The following is a 19178-nucleotide window of genomic DNA, read 5'->3' as shown; positions in this document are numbered from 1 at the left end:
TTGTTTTTTTATAGGAAGATAAACAAGAACAAACGTTTTTTTTTCTTTTCAAAGCAGTTATCACAGGGAACTTACGCGACAATTTGCACTTTATTTTAAAATTCTACCGTTTTGCAAAGCAGTTATCACTGTGAACGTACACGACACTTTTCGCTTTTTTCAAATTCTACCGTTTTCCAAAGCAGTTATCACTGGGAATGTACACGCCAATTTTCACTTTTTCCGAATTAAAGATGGTAAGCACGGATGAGCCACGTTATGAAGAAGAGTATTATGAAGTTGAAGACGTTTGAAATCATCTCAGAGAGCCAAGAATATGATATTTTCTTATTACATAGGCTTGTTACGGCCATCGTGCTAAGACATGATAAAAGTCTAGCGATTTCACAGACCCGATTGAGATACTGTCTTATTGGAATTAAGTTGATTCCGCTGCTGAAAAGGACGGGACCCTAAGAGTCTCTATTAAATCTTCCATTACCAGAGTGTCACAGGATTCCGCATTGTCCAATGTCAGGAACAAATAGGTGAATAATGTCGTAAAGAAAGCACAAGAGAAGAAAAGTCTTACGATACATCTGGAGATTAGAGGGGACAGACTGAATACAAGAAGAGAAAACAAAAGAAAATATTGCAAAGCATAATGACGCCTTACATCTAGGCTGGTTTGGTGATCACTGATTGTGGCCCATAAATTGAATGGACCTGCATACTCAATATTTTAATATGTGTAGCGGACCATTGAACATTCGTCATGTCAACTGGGGAATTTGCCGTCTCAACTGGTATGTTGAAACTGGTGCAGGATAATGTTTATCATATCATGGATATAATAATTTAGTTATTTGTCAGATCTCATTAAAAATGGAGAGTATTATAACAGTTAACCAGGAATCACATATTACCCCTCTAATTATAATCATATTTAATTACTTTTTCCTCCAAATCAACTACATAAACCGACAGTAGAAATCCTGGTCTCGACGACTTCAATTACTTAACTGGTAGTCTCCTGCTTATTCATCCCAAAGCTTTGGATAACTTTGCATTTGTAATAACCCCCACGAGTTGTAAAACTGCAACTGGGTATGTATATATACTTATACGCCCTACTATTTATGAACACTGATGACTATAATCTCATTTTGTTTGTTGTGATGGTTTATTACGCTAATTGACAAATGTTATTATATTATATCATTGCTACTATAGGAGATACTGGTTTTAACCTAAACTTTCACTTGACTAAGGACGCCCTTAAAATATTGAAGGGTATATTTGACACTACTTAGGAAATCACTTTGCCTAAACACTATGCAATAGTCAGCTTTTAATTCCGAAGCAGAGGTCTTAAGCAATTACTTTTTATGTACATATTCATTATAGCTTTACAAACGTTGTGTTTCTACAAAGATTTTCGGGATATTATTAAGTATTATACTTTAAGATGGGTTGATGTAGGAATAATGTCCAAATTTTATTCAAACCTATCTGTAAAGTAATTGTATTGTCTCTCGCATCAAATAAATTCAACATACACCTTGATTTATCCAATCTTTGGGTCAAGCCTATCAAAACATTGTTTGAAGCTCGACACATCAAATGACTACCGAAGTTTAAAGGAAGATAACGTCAATTAGTGAAATAAAACATGACAAGATAAGAAGGTACCCAGACTTACTTCGCTTCCCGTACGTAGCGCCAAACGAATTTATCGTGCCTAGAATTTAGAGGACTGAACTTATATGCACAAGCAAAGGGGCTATGCATGATATGCAAAGCGGACGAAAATATGGTGAATGACAAAAGTGAGGGTTTAATCCCCATGGTCATTAAAACGAGATGCTAAAATCCTATTTGAGGAAGTTTAAGATACTCGTTGAGATAGATCATGTTGGTGGAAGATGTGCAATAAAGGTTCGTAAATATAAATTACAAGTGCAGATAAAGGTATTCGAAATAAATCAGTCGAGCCTATGTTTTTTTTCAAACAAGATTATGGTTTGTGTCAATATCCTTAATGTATCTTTGGATTGTATTGAAGTCATATGTAGCTTCGTTTTTATTTTAATATCTTGTAAATGTATGTCTAAAGAAAATACAACATTGTAGCCATAGTTCTCTACCCTTCCAAAATGTTTAACAATATCCTCATCACACAGAGAAGTCAGAGCAACGTAGTGCATAGCCCAATTAAAGTGATGTTGAGAAAGTAAAGTTTGATCTCGTTTGACAGTGGGTTGCAGTGGACAAGTATTCAATTCAAAATGATGAAAGATTATCTATATATTTTTGTTGGACTATATAATGGCTTATTTCATCAGAACCTTGTGAGAGTGCAAGTTGACACATTTTATTGAAATGCCGACTACGTAACACTGTCTGTGCCACGACTTGAGCACTTTCTTGCAATATTTTCTGTCAATCCTTTGGCAATCCCGATAAATCTATGGATATGATGAATGTATATTCAAAACCAGGTACTTCCACAACAGGGGAATCCTTCAGTTACACCTATCTTTTTAACTGTCAATCATTGATGGTTTGCTTTAACCCTATTATTTTAAAATAACTTTAGGAAAACCTGAGTCAAAAAAACCAAAATCTGGTTTGGTGTACCTGGTCTCTGTAACGTAACGCTTAAGGTATTGTTGTAAGACGGTATGTGTTTTCAAACGCCTTGCTTCTTTGATCATGTCCGCGTATTACGTTAGATATAAGTCCTGGTGTAGGGTGAAATAGTGTCACTTTGTCTTTTCTAATCCACAACAGAGTTGAAACCTGCCTGGGTGAAGACCACCTTCTGATCTTTCTTCGACCCACATGAATGCATTGCATTCCGAACTCGTAGTCGTCATTCTTCCCAAAGAATTTCTACTGGGTAGTATTTCAGTTTGCGTTGCATGATTTAGAGTCTAGTGGGCACGATTACTATTCTTCCGGCACAACAGGCTAGTTCTTCTTAAATGCCCAAGTTGTTGACATGTTGAACAGCGGACAATTCTTTCTTGGACTTGCTCAAGAGTTGAAATGAACTCAGCTTCGTCTCCCTCCATGTCGTATTTGGAATCAACATCAGTTAGAATGGTTGAAAAATATTTGCTTTTTGCTGCACCACAGGAATTGAGGTTGCGTTATTTAGTGCATTGTCATCGTTATTCAATGAAGATGGCACCTAAAAAAAAGTCCGTATTTTCAAATAAAAAAAAAAAAAAAAAAAAAAAAAAAAAAAAGCAGACATGACTACATTCGTATATAGGTTTACTTGATTTAAAGGAACATCTAGGTGGGATCTACGACTATGACCTTCTTAACCACAGGACCCACAATTTACACTATTATTTGACATTTTTTTAAAAAAAAATAAAGGGACAACGTTAATCCTATGAGCCGTATTCTTGGGTGGAAGTGTTCACCCCGCACCCCCAATTTTTTTATCACTCCTTAAAAATTGCGCTGTTTAAAAAAACAAGCATACTGTTTTTTATTAGCGCTTTCAAGCTTGATACTATTAGCCGTATTCAAGGGGGAGCGGGAGGCCCGTCTATATGGGTAAAAATTGAGCCAAAATGGTTTTCAGGTGTGACTGGGTTTTTCTAGAGCTAAGTAATAACTGGGGTATTTGTTGACTTAATTTTTCTCTCGAACTTTCTTTCATTTATAACAATTACTCATTCTGAATTCTTCTTCATTCTACGGGATCACTCCTACGCTTATTGATTAATGTGCTGTTGCCATCGGGGAATGCGTAATCTGGTAAGACTTGTATGGGCTGAAGGATGCGCTGACGAACGGTTATACTTTGAAAACTCTCTCCAAGTCGACTTAGGTCCGTTGAGAATTAATAGACTGTAGTACTTAGTAATGCGAAGCTGGTTACAAGCACTTTAAGCAAATAATGCCTTTTTTTGCCATCCTACGTATTAGCTACTTAATTTGCTGAATAGTTCAAACGCTCTCTTCAAGTAGATTTAGGTCCGTTGAGAGTTTATAGGCTTTTTTTTTTTTCGGTAGTCCTATGTTTGCTATCAGTATTTTAAGCGACTAACGCGTTTCGGTTCTCTCCTTCATATTGATTGCTTCACCAGATGCTCCCGCTTTTGTTAAGTACTCTGCATAATATGTTAGTCATTACAAAACGAATAACTTTTTGGTTCTAATTGTTAGGTACAAGACAAGATTGAAATCCTGAGAACGACTTTATACCCTGTAAAAGAAACCCAAGCGATATATCTTGCCTTCCCCAAAACGTCTTGTAGTTGCTGGGAACAAACATTACATACGTAAATACCTCTCTCTTTAAAACACGTATACAACATTGAACTAAATTATATGTCAGTATTCCATATCAGCTTCAAAGGATCTTGTCAAAGGCATCGTTCAAGTTAATTTTGGTCTGGCTTTTCGCTCTCTCACATTGTTTACCTTCTGAAAGTCCATTAAATTTCACCAATCTTTGATTATGAACTCCTGATTACTTAATCCTACTAATAAACCAAATCGCCTCGTCCAATTATGTAGTTTAAACCTTTATTAGTTCTTCAAATGCAAATTAACGCGTATAAATAGAGTGAACTTGTTTATGACAACAACATTATTCCTTCCCCAAGACAAAATTACCACCTTTCCTTTATTATTAATAAAAAGTTTTATTTCAAACAATTCTTGAAATTTCGCTTATCGTTCTGCTTTATAGTGTCTGCATATTTGTTCATGTGTCCATTCTTAATACAATACGCGAGACGTAAAATAATCTTGTGGTCATGAACTCCGATGGTTGCGGTTTGAGAACTATCTTGAAAGATGCTTCATATTGTTATTGGAACGAAGCCAGCCCATCGTCTTTGTAACACATGTGTCCTGTTCTCTTTCTTTTGTGGCACATGTAAAGGTTGATCATGACTATTATATCCCGTCCAAGGTCTTTGCTCCAAATAATTTATCTCCGTTAGGCCTTCGACTTGTGAAACACATTTAACATCCATTGTCTTTGTATCCTTGTCCTTAAAGTCCGTTATTTAACATACGTAATACCAGCTCATGTCATCATCTCTATCTATTCCGGATGCCAGAAATATGTCTCAAAATCAATATGACTAAGATTCTGTCTCTGTTAATTTGATCTCGGAATAATTGTCTACTAGTCCTGTCAACTGTTATAAATAAAGGCCTGTTGTTTATGTGTAATTCTGTGATTAAGATCTTATACGTTTTCGTTTCTTCTTGAATAGATCTTTTTCGGCTTTCATTTAATTTTAAACATATAATAAAACTAATATATACATAATTTCTGTCATCCTTGTTCTCAACCTAAATAACCATTCTGTTCTGCTCTTGCCCCGCTCCTGACACTGTCCTCACTTTAATAATCATTTTGTTCTGCTCTTCCCCGCCCCGCTCCTGGCAATCACTGTTTTTTTTTAAAACATCTCCATGGGAGAACACCTAAACAAAGAGGCTCTGGCCTGGTGAAATTAATATCTAAATTGCCACATGATTCTGGAAATTCGGTTGCAACAACCCTTCAGTAATTTCACGTCTTACCCGGTCATTGAATCGTCTACCAAACATAATCCTCTCATGTCAGAACTTTTCCTTTTTTTTTTTGAAAATAAATTGAAAGGATGGGGATAACGGTGATGATGATTTAATGGCCTTGTTGTATACTCGAATTGTGTTATGCTGAAGGTTGTATTTTTCCAAGGCCTTTTTCATAAACTTAACTTCAACATTTTTTTCGTTATTCTTAAATGATCCAAGATCCGTTGCAACGTTCGAAAGTGAAAATCCAATATGCATGGCGTGGTGAAAAAGTATTAATGCTTTGTTTAGGATGCCCATAAAAATGTTGATTTATGGCAAAAAATTTGTTTCCGTATAAACCTTCCGCTACTCTATAGAAATCCAAAAAGAGCCTGTGTGCCTTATGGATCTTGGATTTTTTTATTTCAGTTTTCAAAATACATACGGATGCGTTTCCAAAATTCGTCCAGTTTCTCCTGTTCTCTTTTGTTAAAATATCTGGTGATTGCCATGTTCATAAAGTAGACGTTTTTTATGACGAATAAGTTTTACCTGTCAGAACAAAAGGGGAATACAACAGGCAACAGCTTTTCGAGTTGTCATCTTTAAAATTGGTGAAACCACTTCCAATCGTTTGATCAACACTTTCAAAAACAAGCAAGTAGTTCCACGAAGTCGGCAAGAACTTACATTATCTCCGAGTTGACATTTGTGAAGTATTCTTCTTCCTTCGAAATCATCACAGATTTTGAGCTTGTCCCCAAAAGAATATTATGCATGGGATCAATTATTCTTTGTCTCACAGCATCTAAATACCGCAATGGATGCAGTTCGGAATAACTTGATCCATTTGCCCTCACAAGATCCTCTCTTTCTATCTCATTAGTGGCATTCCACCATCTCAAATTCGCTCGCATATTGCTTGCCTTCGATCTATCAGGCCATTTCTGGCAACAGTGTTGATTTTAAAAAAACTAGGATTTCCTTCAACCAAGATGAATTTACCTTCAGACTTGTTATACGTATGGCCACTGGAATGAGATGAAACACCAGCTAATTTCCAGCAATCTGGGATATCGCTTGCAAACATCGACAAAGCAGAATGTCTTTTAATCTCGACAGGTTGTGCGGCCGTTTACATCATTACTTCATTTTCCAAACGGAAAAGCTCATCAAACAAGGAAGTTAAGTACGTGTTGATTCGGTCCAGTTTTGGCTCTTTTCCAACAGGCATAAGCCCAACTACGATGATGTTTTCTTCTTAAAATCAGCCTTCTTTTTTCGAATTATTGATTCACACGTAAATGACACCACAAGAATAATTTACGTTATCAAAACATCGAAACCAGTCGACATTTAACGTTGCATACAACGGATGTCGCAATGTTGAAAATGGAAGACTGGTTTTATCTATCAATGTTTTGTGTATTTTACCATCATATATGTGGTAAGACGTTCCTGGAACAACATCTCTTGATCTCCAACCTTTCATTGTAGAGTAGAATTCCGGGCGAAGCATCAACGCTTGCGATGAACTTTTAAAAGACCTGTAATGGTAAACAAATGTGGGCATGAAGATGCTTTTGCTATTATAGTTCTTCACCTGCTAAAATAAAACGTCATCACAAACATCACCAGCCAGCGAGACAAAAGAACATGATTGTTGAGAGGGTGTTTTGTCTTGCATTATAATAATTAGACGTTGATTTTGAGAAAGTTAAATATCACACCTTTGTCACTTCAGGAACATAGACTGAATCTCGTTTTACGTGAAACGTATATCTGGTACGACCATCATCCCAATCATTATTTAAGTTTTTCTCAACTATTTTGAATGACTTTCGCAACGCGGAATGACTAAAACCATTGACATCCTTCCACGCGATGTTTAAAAACTGAAGAAGGGTATTAGCTGCTCTATCAGTAAGGACTTTCTTAACCTTAAAACTCGTAGCGAATAATCCTTACATGCCTGCTCTGATTTGTGCCTCATTTGTTTCTGGATTGGCATTCCCTTCGGCACAAGCTTCCTCTTCTTCTATTTCTCCTTCGTCGTCATCGTCATCTTCATCGTCATGTTCCTCATCAACTACCATGCTTACATCTTCGGCTTCTTCGATATTGTTTTTATATTTTTTGGCATTACTGGTACTTATGCTATATATAATATCTGTTTGTAAAATTAGTTTGCGATGAAAGATTTTTTACTGAATGTGCATGAATCTTGTTCAATGGCAACTGCCTTAATGTTGGGAATGTTCTCTTCAATCTAATTCGTTCTTCGACGTTATATTTTAGGCTCTTAATATTTTTTGTTTTGACGTGAAGAAAATAAGCACATGTCTTACTTTTGTTACTGCCAGACCTCAGTGCATTGAAACGCAATTGTCATTTGAAATGGTATTTGTAGTTGGTGATACAGAGCTCGACTCCTTGAGGTATTTTTCTTAACCTAAAAGATTGAGAATCATTACAAGAGAAAATAAAAAAAGAATCTGAAAGGGGAAAAAAGACCTTTTTTATGATGAGGTAATAATTCTATTTTTAACTGTCAACCTTTTTTTTTCTCTAAATTAAAGTTTACGCCAGTGCTAATTTCATCGTCATTAAAGAGTGCATTCACGATCGAAAGTCTACATTATTCATGATATCTTTATATCATATCAAAAGAACCTGTTTTACTTTTAGAGCACCTAACAGTGGGGTTTAAAATGTACAATTAACGTTGTTTTCTCGAGCAATGTCTTGGATGCTTTGTTTGTATTACTTTCAACTTTTCCGAAGTTGAAAATTCATGTAGCAACAATTATTCATTTTTCCTTCCTCAATAAAATAAACAATGCAAGCTATTTTGACAAGGAAGAAATCTTACAGAGAAAACAAAATAGTCTATTCAGGTATACACAACCTTTTTAGTGCTCTTAGAGCATCCCCAGCAGTGGCGCTTAAAAAACGGTTAGATAAAAGTGCGGTTAAATAAAAGTTTTAAATCAACCCCAGCAGTTGACAAAAAAAAAGTAAAAACTGACTTTAAAAGCTTAATTGTATGTGCCTGAAAAAAAAAAAAAAGTTTACTTTTTACTCATCTTAAAGACTTTATAACATGGAGAATTACGCAGCCCTCGCAATGGCAATTATCAAAAAGCGTAGAATAGAAACCGCTGTTCAGTTAATCAAAATTGAAATGTGTTTAGACGAAATGAAGAGAAAGTCAAAGACAGGTGGCTCTGTCAAAGGACGTAGAGTCATTAATAGAGATAGTGAGGCAGGCTATCAGCTTCTTATGAACGATTACTTTGCCGAGAGACCAGTTTACGGTGAAAAGGAGTTTCGCCGTCGATTCCGAATGCGTAAAGGCCTTTTCATGAGAATCGTGGAAGCTGTCACCGAGCATGATCCATACTTCCAAAGAAAGCCCAATGCTGCTGGAAAATTGGGTCTTTATCCTTTGCAGAAAGCTACTGCTGCTCTCCGACAATTGTGTTACGGCTTTAGTGCTGATGCAGTAGATGAGTACTTGAGATTGGGCGAAAGTACTGCAATGGAGAGCCTCAAGAAATTCTGTGCTGCAGTCGTTGATGTTTTCGGTGAGGAATATCTGAGAAAGCCCAACGAGGAAGATACGGAAAGACTGTTGGAGCAGAACAAGAAACGTGGATTCCCCGGTATGCTGGGATCAATTGACTGCATGCACTGGGCATGGAAAAACTGCCCAACAGCATATCATGGGCAGTATACAGGCAAAGACAAGAAGCCAACAATCATTCTTGAGGCTGTGGCATCCTACGATTTGTGGATCTGGCATGCCAATTTTGGTTTGCCTGGCTCGCTCAACGATATCAATGTTCTTAACAGATCGGATATCTTTGATAGGTATACGGAAGGAAGCGGTCCCGATGTCAAGTTTAACATTGGTGACGAAGAGTTCAATTTGGGGTATTATCTTGGTGACGGGATATACCCCAATTATGCGAACATTGTGAAGACGTATTCCGTCCCTAGACCTGGTGCCGAAGCTGTAAGTCTTGTTTCTACTAGCAATACTTAGTATTTGGATAATTAATCGACTCTTCCTCTTAAATAGAACTTTGCCAAGGCACAAGAAGCATGTCGAAAGGATGTGGAGAGAGCTTTTGGTGTGTTGCAGGCTCGATTTGCCATTATTAGTAATCCTGCAAGACTATGGAAAAATGGTGATCTTGATACGATCATGAAAGCATGTATCATCATACATAACATGATTGTTGAGGATGAGCGCGACGAAAGCGATATGGGATCGTACAGATACCATAAAACGCATTCTGCCAATCCTGCTGAGGCTGCTGACATTTCTCGTGATGGTTCACATTACAGCTTCAGTAGCTTTTTGGAACGTCATGGTCATATCATAGACTCATCTGAGCACTTCAGATTGAAAGCTGCCCTGGTCTCCCATCTTTGGCACATAAAAGGATTTGGAAGCCCCTCAAACTAGAATGAAAAATCACATTATAAAATTAAATAAAATCGATTAAAAAAGAAAAACAAAAGATTTATTGTTCTCTGGCAAGTCTTGCCTTTCTTGATCGTTCTCGAGATCGTTCTAAGGCTTCCTCACGATTAAGCTTGTAATAAAGCAATGCCGTCTCGTCACCCTCAAAATCCTTCAAGTTAATCCTGAACAAGGCGTCATCTCTTTCTCGTTCACGTTGCTCACGATCTTCTTCCACCTGACGAAGTTGGATCTCACGGGCTTGATCCATCTTTTCAAGGACCTTCTTAAAGTCCTCGTCTCCTTGGGATTGCATCTTGTCCAATCCATCCAAAAGCCCTTTGTACTTCGTGTCCAAATCGGCATCCTTCTTGCTCTTTTTACGTCCAATAGGACGCACTGCAACCGATTCGTCACTCATGACATCCTCATCGTCATCAACCGCTGCCGGCATACCAGCATCAGTATCAGCATGGCTACGTGGAGCTGAAGAGGTAGCCACTTTACTCTTCACGACCTTTTGCTTCTTCGCCTTAATTTTGCGATCTCTGCCCTTCAACTCGCTTTTCCACTTGGGGGCACCATTAAGCTCCTGAAAGCACGGGAAGTATTTGAATCGAACCTGATACTTTCGCTCAAAAAGCTTGAAGCTATCACCCACCTATTTATAAAAATGTTTGCTCTAGATTCTAATATTTTTAAAACAAATCTAATCATAATTCTTACCTCGTCAGCGGCAACTTTACCACTTGCCTTACGTCGTTCAATTGCAGCGACGACACCACAAAACTTGCTGACCAAAGCAGAAACAACTCTCCAGTGGTCTTTCAGACTTTTTTCGGTTCTTTCTGGCCAGGCTTGGTCGCCGGCAGCCTTGAAGTCGGAAAGAACACACTTCCAAAAAGCAGATGATTTTACCGAATTTCCTTCGATAGGTCTTTCCGAGACGGCCACCCAAGACTTACACATCTGGACGTCTTGAGCAGTCGTCCAAGCATGACGCTGCTTAGGCGCAATGGAAAGAGCTTCGCTTTGCTCCTCGACATCACTCTCATCGCTGTCATTGTCACAGGAGTAGTCCATGACGTTGGTGTTGTCATCGTCATTGACCAACTGTTCATCGTCAACATTGAGGTTGTCAAGAACCATGTCCAAGTTAGCTTGGTCGTTGTCAGAGTCGTACATATTGTTCATTTCTTTGAGTTAATTTTTTTAAAAAAGGGGTAATTTTTTTATTGTCAAAGACGATTTTTTTTTTACTTTAAAAAATCTGTTATTTTAGCGAAATTTTACAGTTTTTTTTAAATTTCGGTTAGATAAAACAACTTTAAGCCCACTGCTGGGGGTGAAAAAACTACTATTTTGCGCTTATATTACCGAAAAACGGATTTTAAGCGCCACTGCTGGGGATGCTCTTAAGGGTAAGAGTTTGTTTTAAGTGTGACTATGGCAGTACTCTTACTGTTCTGTTGTAACCCCTTTTGTGATTTTAGATGACCATCCATTAGGATTGATTGATACTACAGCCTCCAAAAATCTCTTTTAAGTTGAATTTAAAGAGTCTGTTCACTACAACACGATACCCATTTGAACGACTATTAGATATCATACACTAAAGCTTCTTTTTGCGTACGACATCATTCTCTTCATTTTCTGACGGCTTAAACTATTTAACAGGTTTGTCGTTATTTTTTTTATTAAAAAAATAGGTTGAAATATTCTAAAAATTCTGCAACAGTTCCATAAAATATACACTGTTTGTTGCAATGCTAATAATACAGCCATCTCGCGCATTGTTGAATCGATAAACAATTTATTGGTGCGTGCGGCCAAAAAAAAAATATGAAAACTAGGTGATAGGACATGACCAGCTATATCTCATGCGACTACTGATATATAAACTGAATCCAAGAATTCACAGTTCTTTAGTTATTTTAATTCAACCTATGCAAGGGTCAATGGGGGTGAAATTTTCATATATAAAAAACACTTTACGTTTATAATCACAAACTGACTGACTTATAACAATGATTGAAGAATCTTTCTTATCTTTTATCACAACGGGAAATAAAATGTAATCTAGTGTTATCTGGTGTAATTTGGTGTAATTTGGTGTTAACATTTTAAAATCGTCACTCGAACATTAACACTAAATTACACCAAACTACACCCACTTACACCTTCTTTAAAAGTGTGATAAAATATAAAATGGTGGCAACACGAAATCACACGAAATCACACGAATTTACACCAAACTATACAAAAGCAAATCAATGACATTTTAAATAATTATAGGAAGGATGGCTTTTTCTTTTTGTATGTTTAAAATTATTTATAAGCATACAGTAGTAGAAAACTGTGAAACTGTATTCTACTGTAGCCCTTTACACATTACATGCACTATGTCATCATTCATAATCGAAGGAATATAGATGGTCAAACCAACAATATCATCGATGGCTGCTATATATACAGAGGAAAGTACGTTTGATCTGTTCATGTAATAATTCGAGCCATTATGCAAAAGCATGGCTTCTAAGGTTACCATTGCATACAAGATGATGCCATCTAAACTGAATACAGTACTTATGATTCCTGTAGCGTGCTCAACACGACCATCTTCATTCTTGAACTCTACCACCACGGATCTTTTGGTTTTTCTTTTATGACTGAGCGATTGCTTGGTACGAGGAATACAGCAAGTTGGATAATAATTTATATTATCCTGATTTGAAAGATATGGAAATTTATACATCATCGCTTCCACTTCTTCTTGTGATGAAGTTGTAAAAAGCTCAGTTATGGTCATAATTTCTTTTTTGTTCACTTGCAATTCCTCAACACCCCAAGCTCGACAAGCAAGAGAATGATGATTTTTCATCACTGTTACAGCATTCTCGGCAGGCTTTGATCTTGATCTAATTAACCTCTTCACATTACCGATCGTTCTTTCTAAGACTCGTGCACTTGAGCAGCGAAGCGGTCCAAGCTGACGTATCATTTCGGTAACGTGAGTCAAGTAATGTTGATTGATCGTAAAAGCCGTGTCTTTGTACACCTCCAGCAGAAACAAGTGCCATACCTCAATCAATCTGTAAATAGGCATAAATACATAAGGCAATTTGAAAGTTAGTTATGTGCTAAACAACATTCTACTACATTTACCTATCAATCTCAATAAGATCCATGGTGGAAATTTCGTATTGTTCCGTCATACGACAGACTTTGGACAAGCATTGCAAGGCATAGCAAGTCTTGCCTATAATTTCTGGCACTTCTACCAGATTCGTCCCAACAGGAACAGGCACGTCTCCTCTTTTCATCTTTTTGTTGCGTCGTGCTTTTTCGGCTGCAACAATGTCCATTGCTTGTGTTTGTAGCGCTTCGACGACCAGCGTGGGTACGATGTACTGCATGAAGTCAATCATGTCCACACATCTTGCATTTCCTGCACGGTTAGCCATGTCTGTTGTATGAATGTTAGATACGATGTATAAATTGGAAATAAAAAAGCACAAACAAAATACAAGCCATTAAAAACTTACCAATGAGCTGGCCGTCTAAAGCACTACTATCGATACAACGTTGAATGGTGGCCATTCTGGATCCAACGTTGTCACGATACTTGTTTCGGAGAAACAGTGGGTTTTCATGCCCAAACAACTGCTTATCGTCAACCATCATCTTCCACAGTTGCTTGGCGATGTTTGACCCCCAAAGATGGAGTTCATCCAGACCGAAGAAGGAGTATCCCTGGAAGCTATTCAGCAAAGAAAATGGTGTTGGCTTTTTGATTCCAGCACTCTTTTGAATATGTATTTCAGTATCATTAGTAAATTTGAATATAATTATTTAGCTACACTTTTTTTCCTGGTCACATATAGCAGTACCTTATCACCATGACAAAACGCATTGGAATCTCTATAGTCATTTTTTAAAAAAACCCCATCCTTGTCCATTTTTGGGGGAAAAACTATTGCCCGTTTTTTACTTGATTGCATACCTCGAATGGTACACATACGGCAACCAGTATAGGACGTATGTCCTGAATGACAACAAAGATCCGCTACTCCAGGTATATCCCCTACAACATGAACAAGCTTCGCCTTATACGTACAGGTGCCATCAGAAGCCATGGAAATCCCAGCCTCCTCGAGTGTTATCAGCTCCTTTAAAGTGGGGTAAAGGAAGCTGAAGATATCCCATGGCTTTTTTTCCGTGGTGATAATCCCCAAGATAAGAACATTTTCGGCCTTGAATCTTTTTGAAGTAAATATATGTACAAAAAATCAGTATTCCATTTCAAATTCAAATGTTATCAGTACAATACCTTAATTCTGGAGATAAGTCCAGAATTGTCACCATCAACAGCGTCATACTTTGACCTGTAGCACCTCTTTTAAAAGGTGAAAATGCATCGGCATGTAAAGCCAATGAGAGCATTTTATCACCTTCTAAATCTTGGTTGTTCTTCCAGGCACTACCATCAAAAACATCTTTGTAAGATCCGGACGAAGATTGTCTCTCTTCTCTATATGCGTTGATGTTGTTGACATTTCTTTGTTGAGTCAGAAAATTTCCGAGTTGCTTTGCGAGAGATAACTGCGTATGAGTTTCTACAGGTACACCTGTGGCATTATCGGTGTATCTAGCAGCTTTACAAGAAACATTTGGACACTCAGTCTGTCCTCTCTCTTGTTCATCATCCACAAACATGTAACAGCCGTTACGACACATGTCGTACGTATCTGAATCTACTCTGGATATGTTCTTGCTGGAGATTGCATCGCATTTGTAGGGTGAAAGCAAATGGAGGTGTTGTTCTATTAAAAAAACGTCATAAATAAACAATTATTTGGATATAACATTTATCAATTTACCGAGCTCAAGATCTGACATATACTCATTAAATGCTGCAATTAATTCTTCTGAGGCAGTTTTTGATACTGCCCGCTTTGTCATGATGTCTCTTATCTTCAAACTGGCTTTTTCAGTCAAATCAAGAGGTCTCGTGCAGCCTTGAGTGTCAATACAAATCGGTGTTTGAACGGTTTTCTTAAAAATTTCTAATTTTTTCATCACATCTTTTTTTTCCTGGGTCAAACATTCTTCTTCAGGATCCATGTTCTGATCTTGGAATTCTTCATCTGCAAGCAGGCCTTGTGATTCCTCAACGAACGCGACATTTTCTTGTTCGTAATCGTAATCCATAGGTTCGTCTTCGTACGTTTCGGTTTCTGTAGACACATTCTCGAACATGGTGCCAGTGTTCTGCAAGTTTTGTAAGATTTGTTGGCCCATTGCGTTATTTCCATTTATTGAAGGACTAATGCTAATATTTTTTGATACTCGACTATAGATTTTTAATGATTGTTGAACCTTATGATTATTAAGGTGGTTTGATAAATCTTTCAACTTAACTTTTTCTTGACAAGTAGGGCAGTAATGTTTAACCATTTTTTTAAAGTGTCAGAAAGTGTGAAAAGAAGATTGGACGACGAGTCTGTTTTTCTTTTATTGTTTTTGACAGAAATAGATAATGACACTAATAATTACCAGCTTGATTATTTACCAGGGATAAAAATTTTCACTACTTTCTTCTTTTTATTTTTTTTATTCTAGATATGCCTCCGAAAAGAAAACAACCCATCGAACCTACATCCGATTTGCTCTCGTCTATAGAAGCAATAGTAGAAAGAGCCTTGTTAGCTCAAAAGAAATCGATGGATGATATGATTACGGCAAAGGTGGATGAAGCCTGTTCAACGTTGGAAAGGAACATCATTTGCCTTGAAAATAAAATCGACACTTTACAGGGAGCCTTACAAAGTTTGACTGAAAGAGGTCTCCAACAAGGTGAGTCTACTGTTTCTTCTGGTACTGTTCCTTCTATTACTGTACCGAAGGCAGTTTCATACAAGGACAAGAAACTGGAGATAGCAATCTTGCTATTGAAACAAGTAGAAGGATTGTCTGAAACTGACAAGGAAGCTATGATGGAGAATTTGAATCGTTCTGCCCTTTCTGTTTGTCGTGCTTTCGCTTCTCAAAATCACATGGGTAAGTACAGAGGATGGGGATCCTTGAATGGCACTGAGCAATGGACAATGCTCAAATCAATGCAAGAGGAAGTAGTGGAAATCGATCCAAGGTTTGGTTTTCTTAAGTATTGTGCTCGTCTTTGGCCATGCGAATTTATTTTGCAGCCCAAATGGACACAAATGTCCAAGAATTTCCGAACAGAAAGGTAAAGAGCAACATGAAAGAAATAAAAGTCTTCCGGTACTAACCTAGATATTTAATTACGTAGGCAAAACGCAGAAGCAAAGAAGATCATAGATGAATATCATTATCAAATGACACCTTAAATAAAAATCATATTTTTAGTTATCCAATTTTTGTAATAAATATAATAAGGTTTTAAAAGCATCATTAATTTACATCAATTTACATCCAGCTGATGTTTACACCATTAAGGTGGGATTAGGTGCATATACGTGTTAACATAATTCAAGTGTAATAAGATTGATTTAGGTGTTAACACCAGCTAGGTGTAATGAAATGTGATTAGGTGTTAACACTATTTGGTGTAATTTGGTGTAATGTGGTGTTAACATCAGACTGCCCCTGGGAGCGGATTTTTACACCGAAATGGTGTTAACACCAAATTACACCAAATTACACCAAAATTTCCCGATGTGTATACTATAATTTCATACCCAGATTATCACAGAAGTACCCATATATGCGTGATACTTAAAGACTCTTTCCCGGTTATTAAAACTTTCTAGACTGTGAATATGAGAAGTCCTCAGACTATGTCCGGGTAGAACTATTCGATTTATCAGTAACATAGTTGTCTTGATTCTAGGCAGAGTCACGTTAAAATCAGTGATAATCCGTCACTAGCTATCTTGGTTTAAAAAAAAGATATACATACCACATTGTTTGATAAAGACGAACAGAAAGTTTATTGATTGTAATGTAATTTAACGTATACTCATGCCAGTCTTGAGAATTAGAAGATGAACAGGGGGGATGTCAAAATTACTTTGACCCATGTGGAATCTGGTCATTGGCCCACATTTGCCCCATCCATTGGATGAGGCACCTCAAGTACCATAAGGTCTTATGTAAACAACTCATACGCGTTGATCATACCAATAAGAGCTGCAACTGGAGTGTATTGAAATAAACAAAAAATCACATGTCATTTATATGAATGACTACACATTAAATGATTGTTGTTATATTTTTTTTTTTTTTTTTTTTTTTGCAATGCATCTCCAAATTGCGTTAGTAATCGGTTGAACAGAAAGAAAATAATAACAGACGAGAAGGTTTATAAGACAAAAATTATTTTTTAAGAAAAAACTACATTTATTTGTAAGAATAATGATTTTCTATATATTGTGGACGTTAGCCGTTCAGAAGAACGTTACCAAGTCTAGCCACGGGGAGGCCTCCACTTTGTAGACTCACCCCCCAGACCCCAACGCTGAAAAAAAAAGAACATTAGTTTCAATAATATTAAAAGTTACCACCACAAAAGACGATACAATGGGAGAGATCACGACATCAGAAAAAGCCAAAACCACAGGAAAGACCAAAACCAGAGATACTAGCCTATGTTAGTTTTAATAATGTTTAAGATTACCAAAAACTCCAAGACGAAAGACGACACCACGGGAGAGTTCAACACATCAGAAAAAAACCAAAGACCAAACCATTGATACTAGCAAATGTTAGTCTAGTTGCGAAACTATTGAAATGGAACGTGCGTTGATATATACCCATACAAAAAAATAGAAAAGATTAAAGGAAGGAAAAAGATGAAAAAAAAATTTCTCGTTTTAAAATTCAAGCTAGTGTGTGACTTTCTTTTCTATATTTGTCTTCGATAACATCCTTCGGAAAAATAAAATTATTAGGATAAGTCATTAAAACACCAGTTGTACAATATAGAAAATATAAATTATATGAAAACGTTAGGTGGTTTTAATCTATTTTGACCGGTAGTAAAGATACATTTTATGCCACTATTTATTAAGTTTATCATTTTTGCCAAAGATCACACCGGTATTTGGGGATGAGATCTTTTTAGGGGACTACGAAATCTCTACGGTCGCCTCTGGATACCTTGTTTTACCTCTGAGTTTTTTTTCACTTTTTGTGTTGTATATTGGCTGCCACTTTTCTGTTAAACTTACCAGTAGAAAACAACGCATGCTTCTTTCTTTGAAATTAGCCTTTCATGCACGAATGTAATTGTTTAAGGCGTGATTTAACAAGAGCTCAAAATGTCATTAACTCATTTTATCATGTCTTGCCATAATGTCTTGTGAAATCATTCCCCAAACAACTATAATAAGACCATCTTGCATTACATCGAGCTCACAGTAAGAAGTATTTTAAATCAAGTCTCCCAAATCTTCTCTAACTCAATCTTTCTAATAATTTTTGGCGATAGGTAATTTGTTTTGCAAATTTACTTTTTGCGGCTGTGACCAAACGATTAAACTGTCTGAGCCATCTAACTATTCAATATCCACGTAATTCAGCTTATTCTTACTCGTCAAAGTTTCAAAACTCTTTTTTGTTGATGATAACTTTCATTCTCACTGACTTTGTCTGAATTTATCATATGAACAACATGGTATTTTCCTTTTGTGCCATCTCTAGTATAATTAATGTTAGTCGTTTCTGGAATAAAACCATTCTGAATCTTTGACCTAAGGCACTGTTGATCTTCTTAGATGATCTCATATTTTTATACAAACCTTCACTGTTTCGCCAAGTATTCCTCTGTTTTATAATGTCGTATTTTTCTCTTCTCTATGTGGCACTAATTCTGAAAAACTTATTTCGTCTGTTATTCTTTTTATTACGTAAGGAGAATGAAACGAGGTTCATGGGTACTGGTATATTCGAAAATATTACTCCTATTGCATTGTCTGATTATTTGAATAGCGCTTTTCCAGCATCTGTGGGTAGTCAAAAGTTGGAATCGATTAATTATAAACTGCGTGCACCATATTATAAACTTACACTATATACACACAACATACAGACTTCCGTATGCCTATGACTACAAAAATGAGAAAACCAAACTGGTAATGAGACCTCCCATCAAAGTGATTCATTCCTACAATGTTGCATTGGAGTTTTCAAGCAACAATAAATG

General features: G+C 36.8%; 2 protein-coding genes across 2 annotated transcripts; one reads left to right on the top strand and one right to left on the bottom strand.

The window, feature by feature from the left end:
- Nucleotides 1–1964: 1964 nt before the first annotated feature.
- On the bottom strand, nt 1965–3349 carry EV154DRAFT_485191 (uncharacterized protein; the record flags this gene model as incomplete). The annotated part of the gene is made up of 4 exons (XM_051598742.1): nt 1965–2282; nt 2710–2874; nt 3116–3175; nt 3335–3349. The coding sequence occupies 4 exons, from the start codon at nt 3347–3349 to the stop codon at nt 1965–1967; spliced, it is 558 nt and encodes a 185-aa protein (XP_051453763.1).
- Nucleotides 3350–17360: 14011 nt separating this feature from the next.
- On the top strand, nt 17361–18262 carry EV154DRAFT_554710 (uncharacterized protein; the record flags this gene model as incomplete). Its single annotated transcript, XM_051605216.1, has 3 exons — nt 17361–17624; nt 17647–17771; nt 18065–18262. The coding sequence occupies exons 1-3, from the start codon at nt 17555–17557 to the stop codon at nt 18260–18262; spliced, it is 393 nt and encodes a 130-aa protein (XP_051453762.1). The 5' UTR covers nt 17361–17554.
- Between the last annotated feature and the right edge of the window lie 916 nt (nt 18263–19178).

This window comes from Mucor mucedo, assembly GCF_025094135.1.
Source record: "Mucor mucedo strain NRRL 3635 chromosome Unknown EV154scaffold_109, whole genome shotgun sequence".
In the NCBI taxonomy this organism is placed as follows: domain Eukaryota; kingdom Fungi; phylum Mucoromycota; class Mucoromycetes; order Mucorales; family Mucoraceae; genus Mucor; species Mucor mucedo.
The sequence above is the reverse complement of the archived record's forward strand: the minus strand, read 5'-3'. Positions and strand labels throughout refer to the sequence as shown.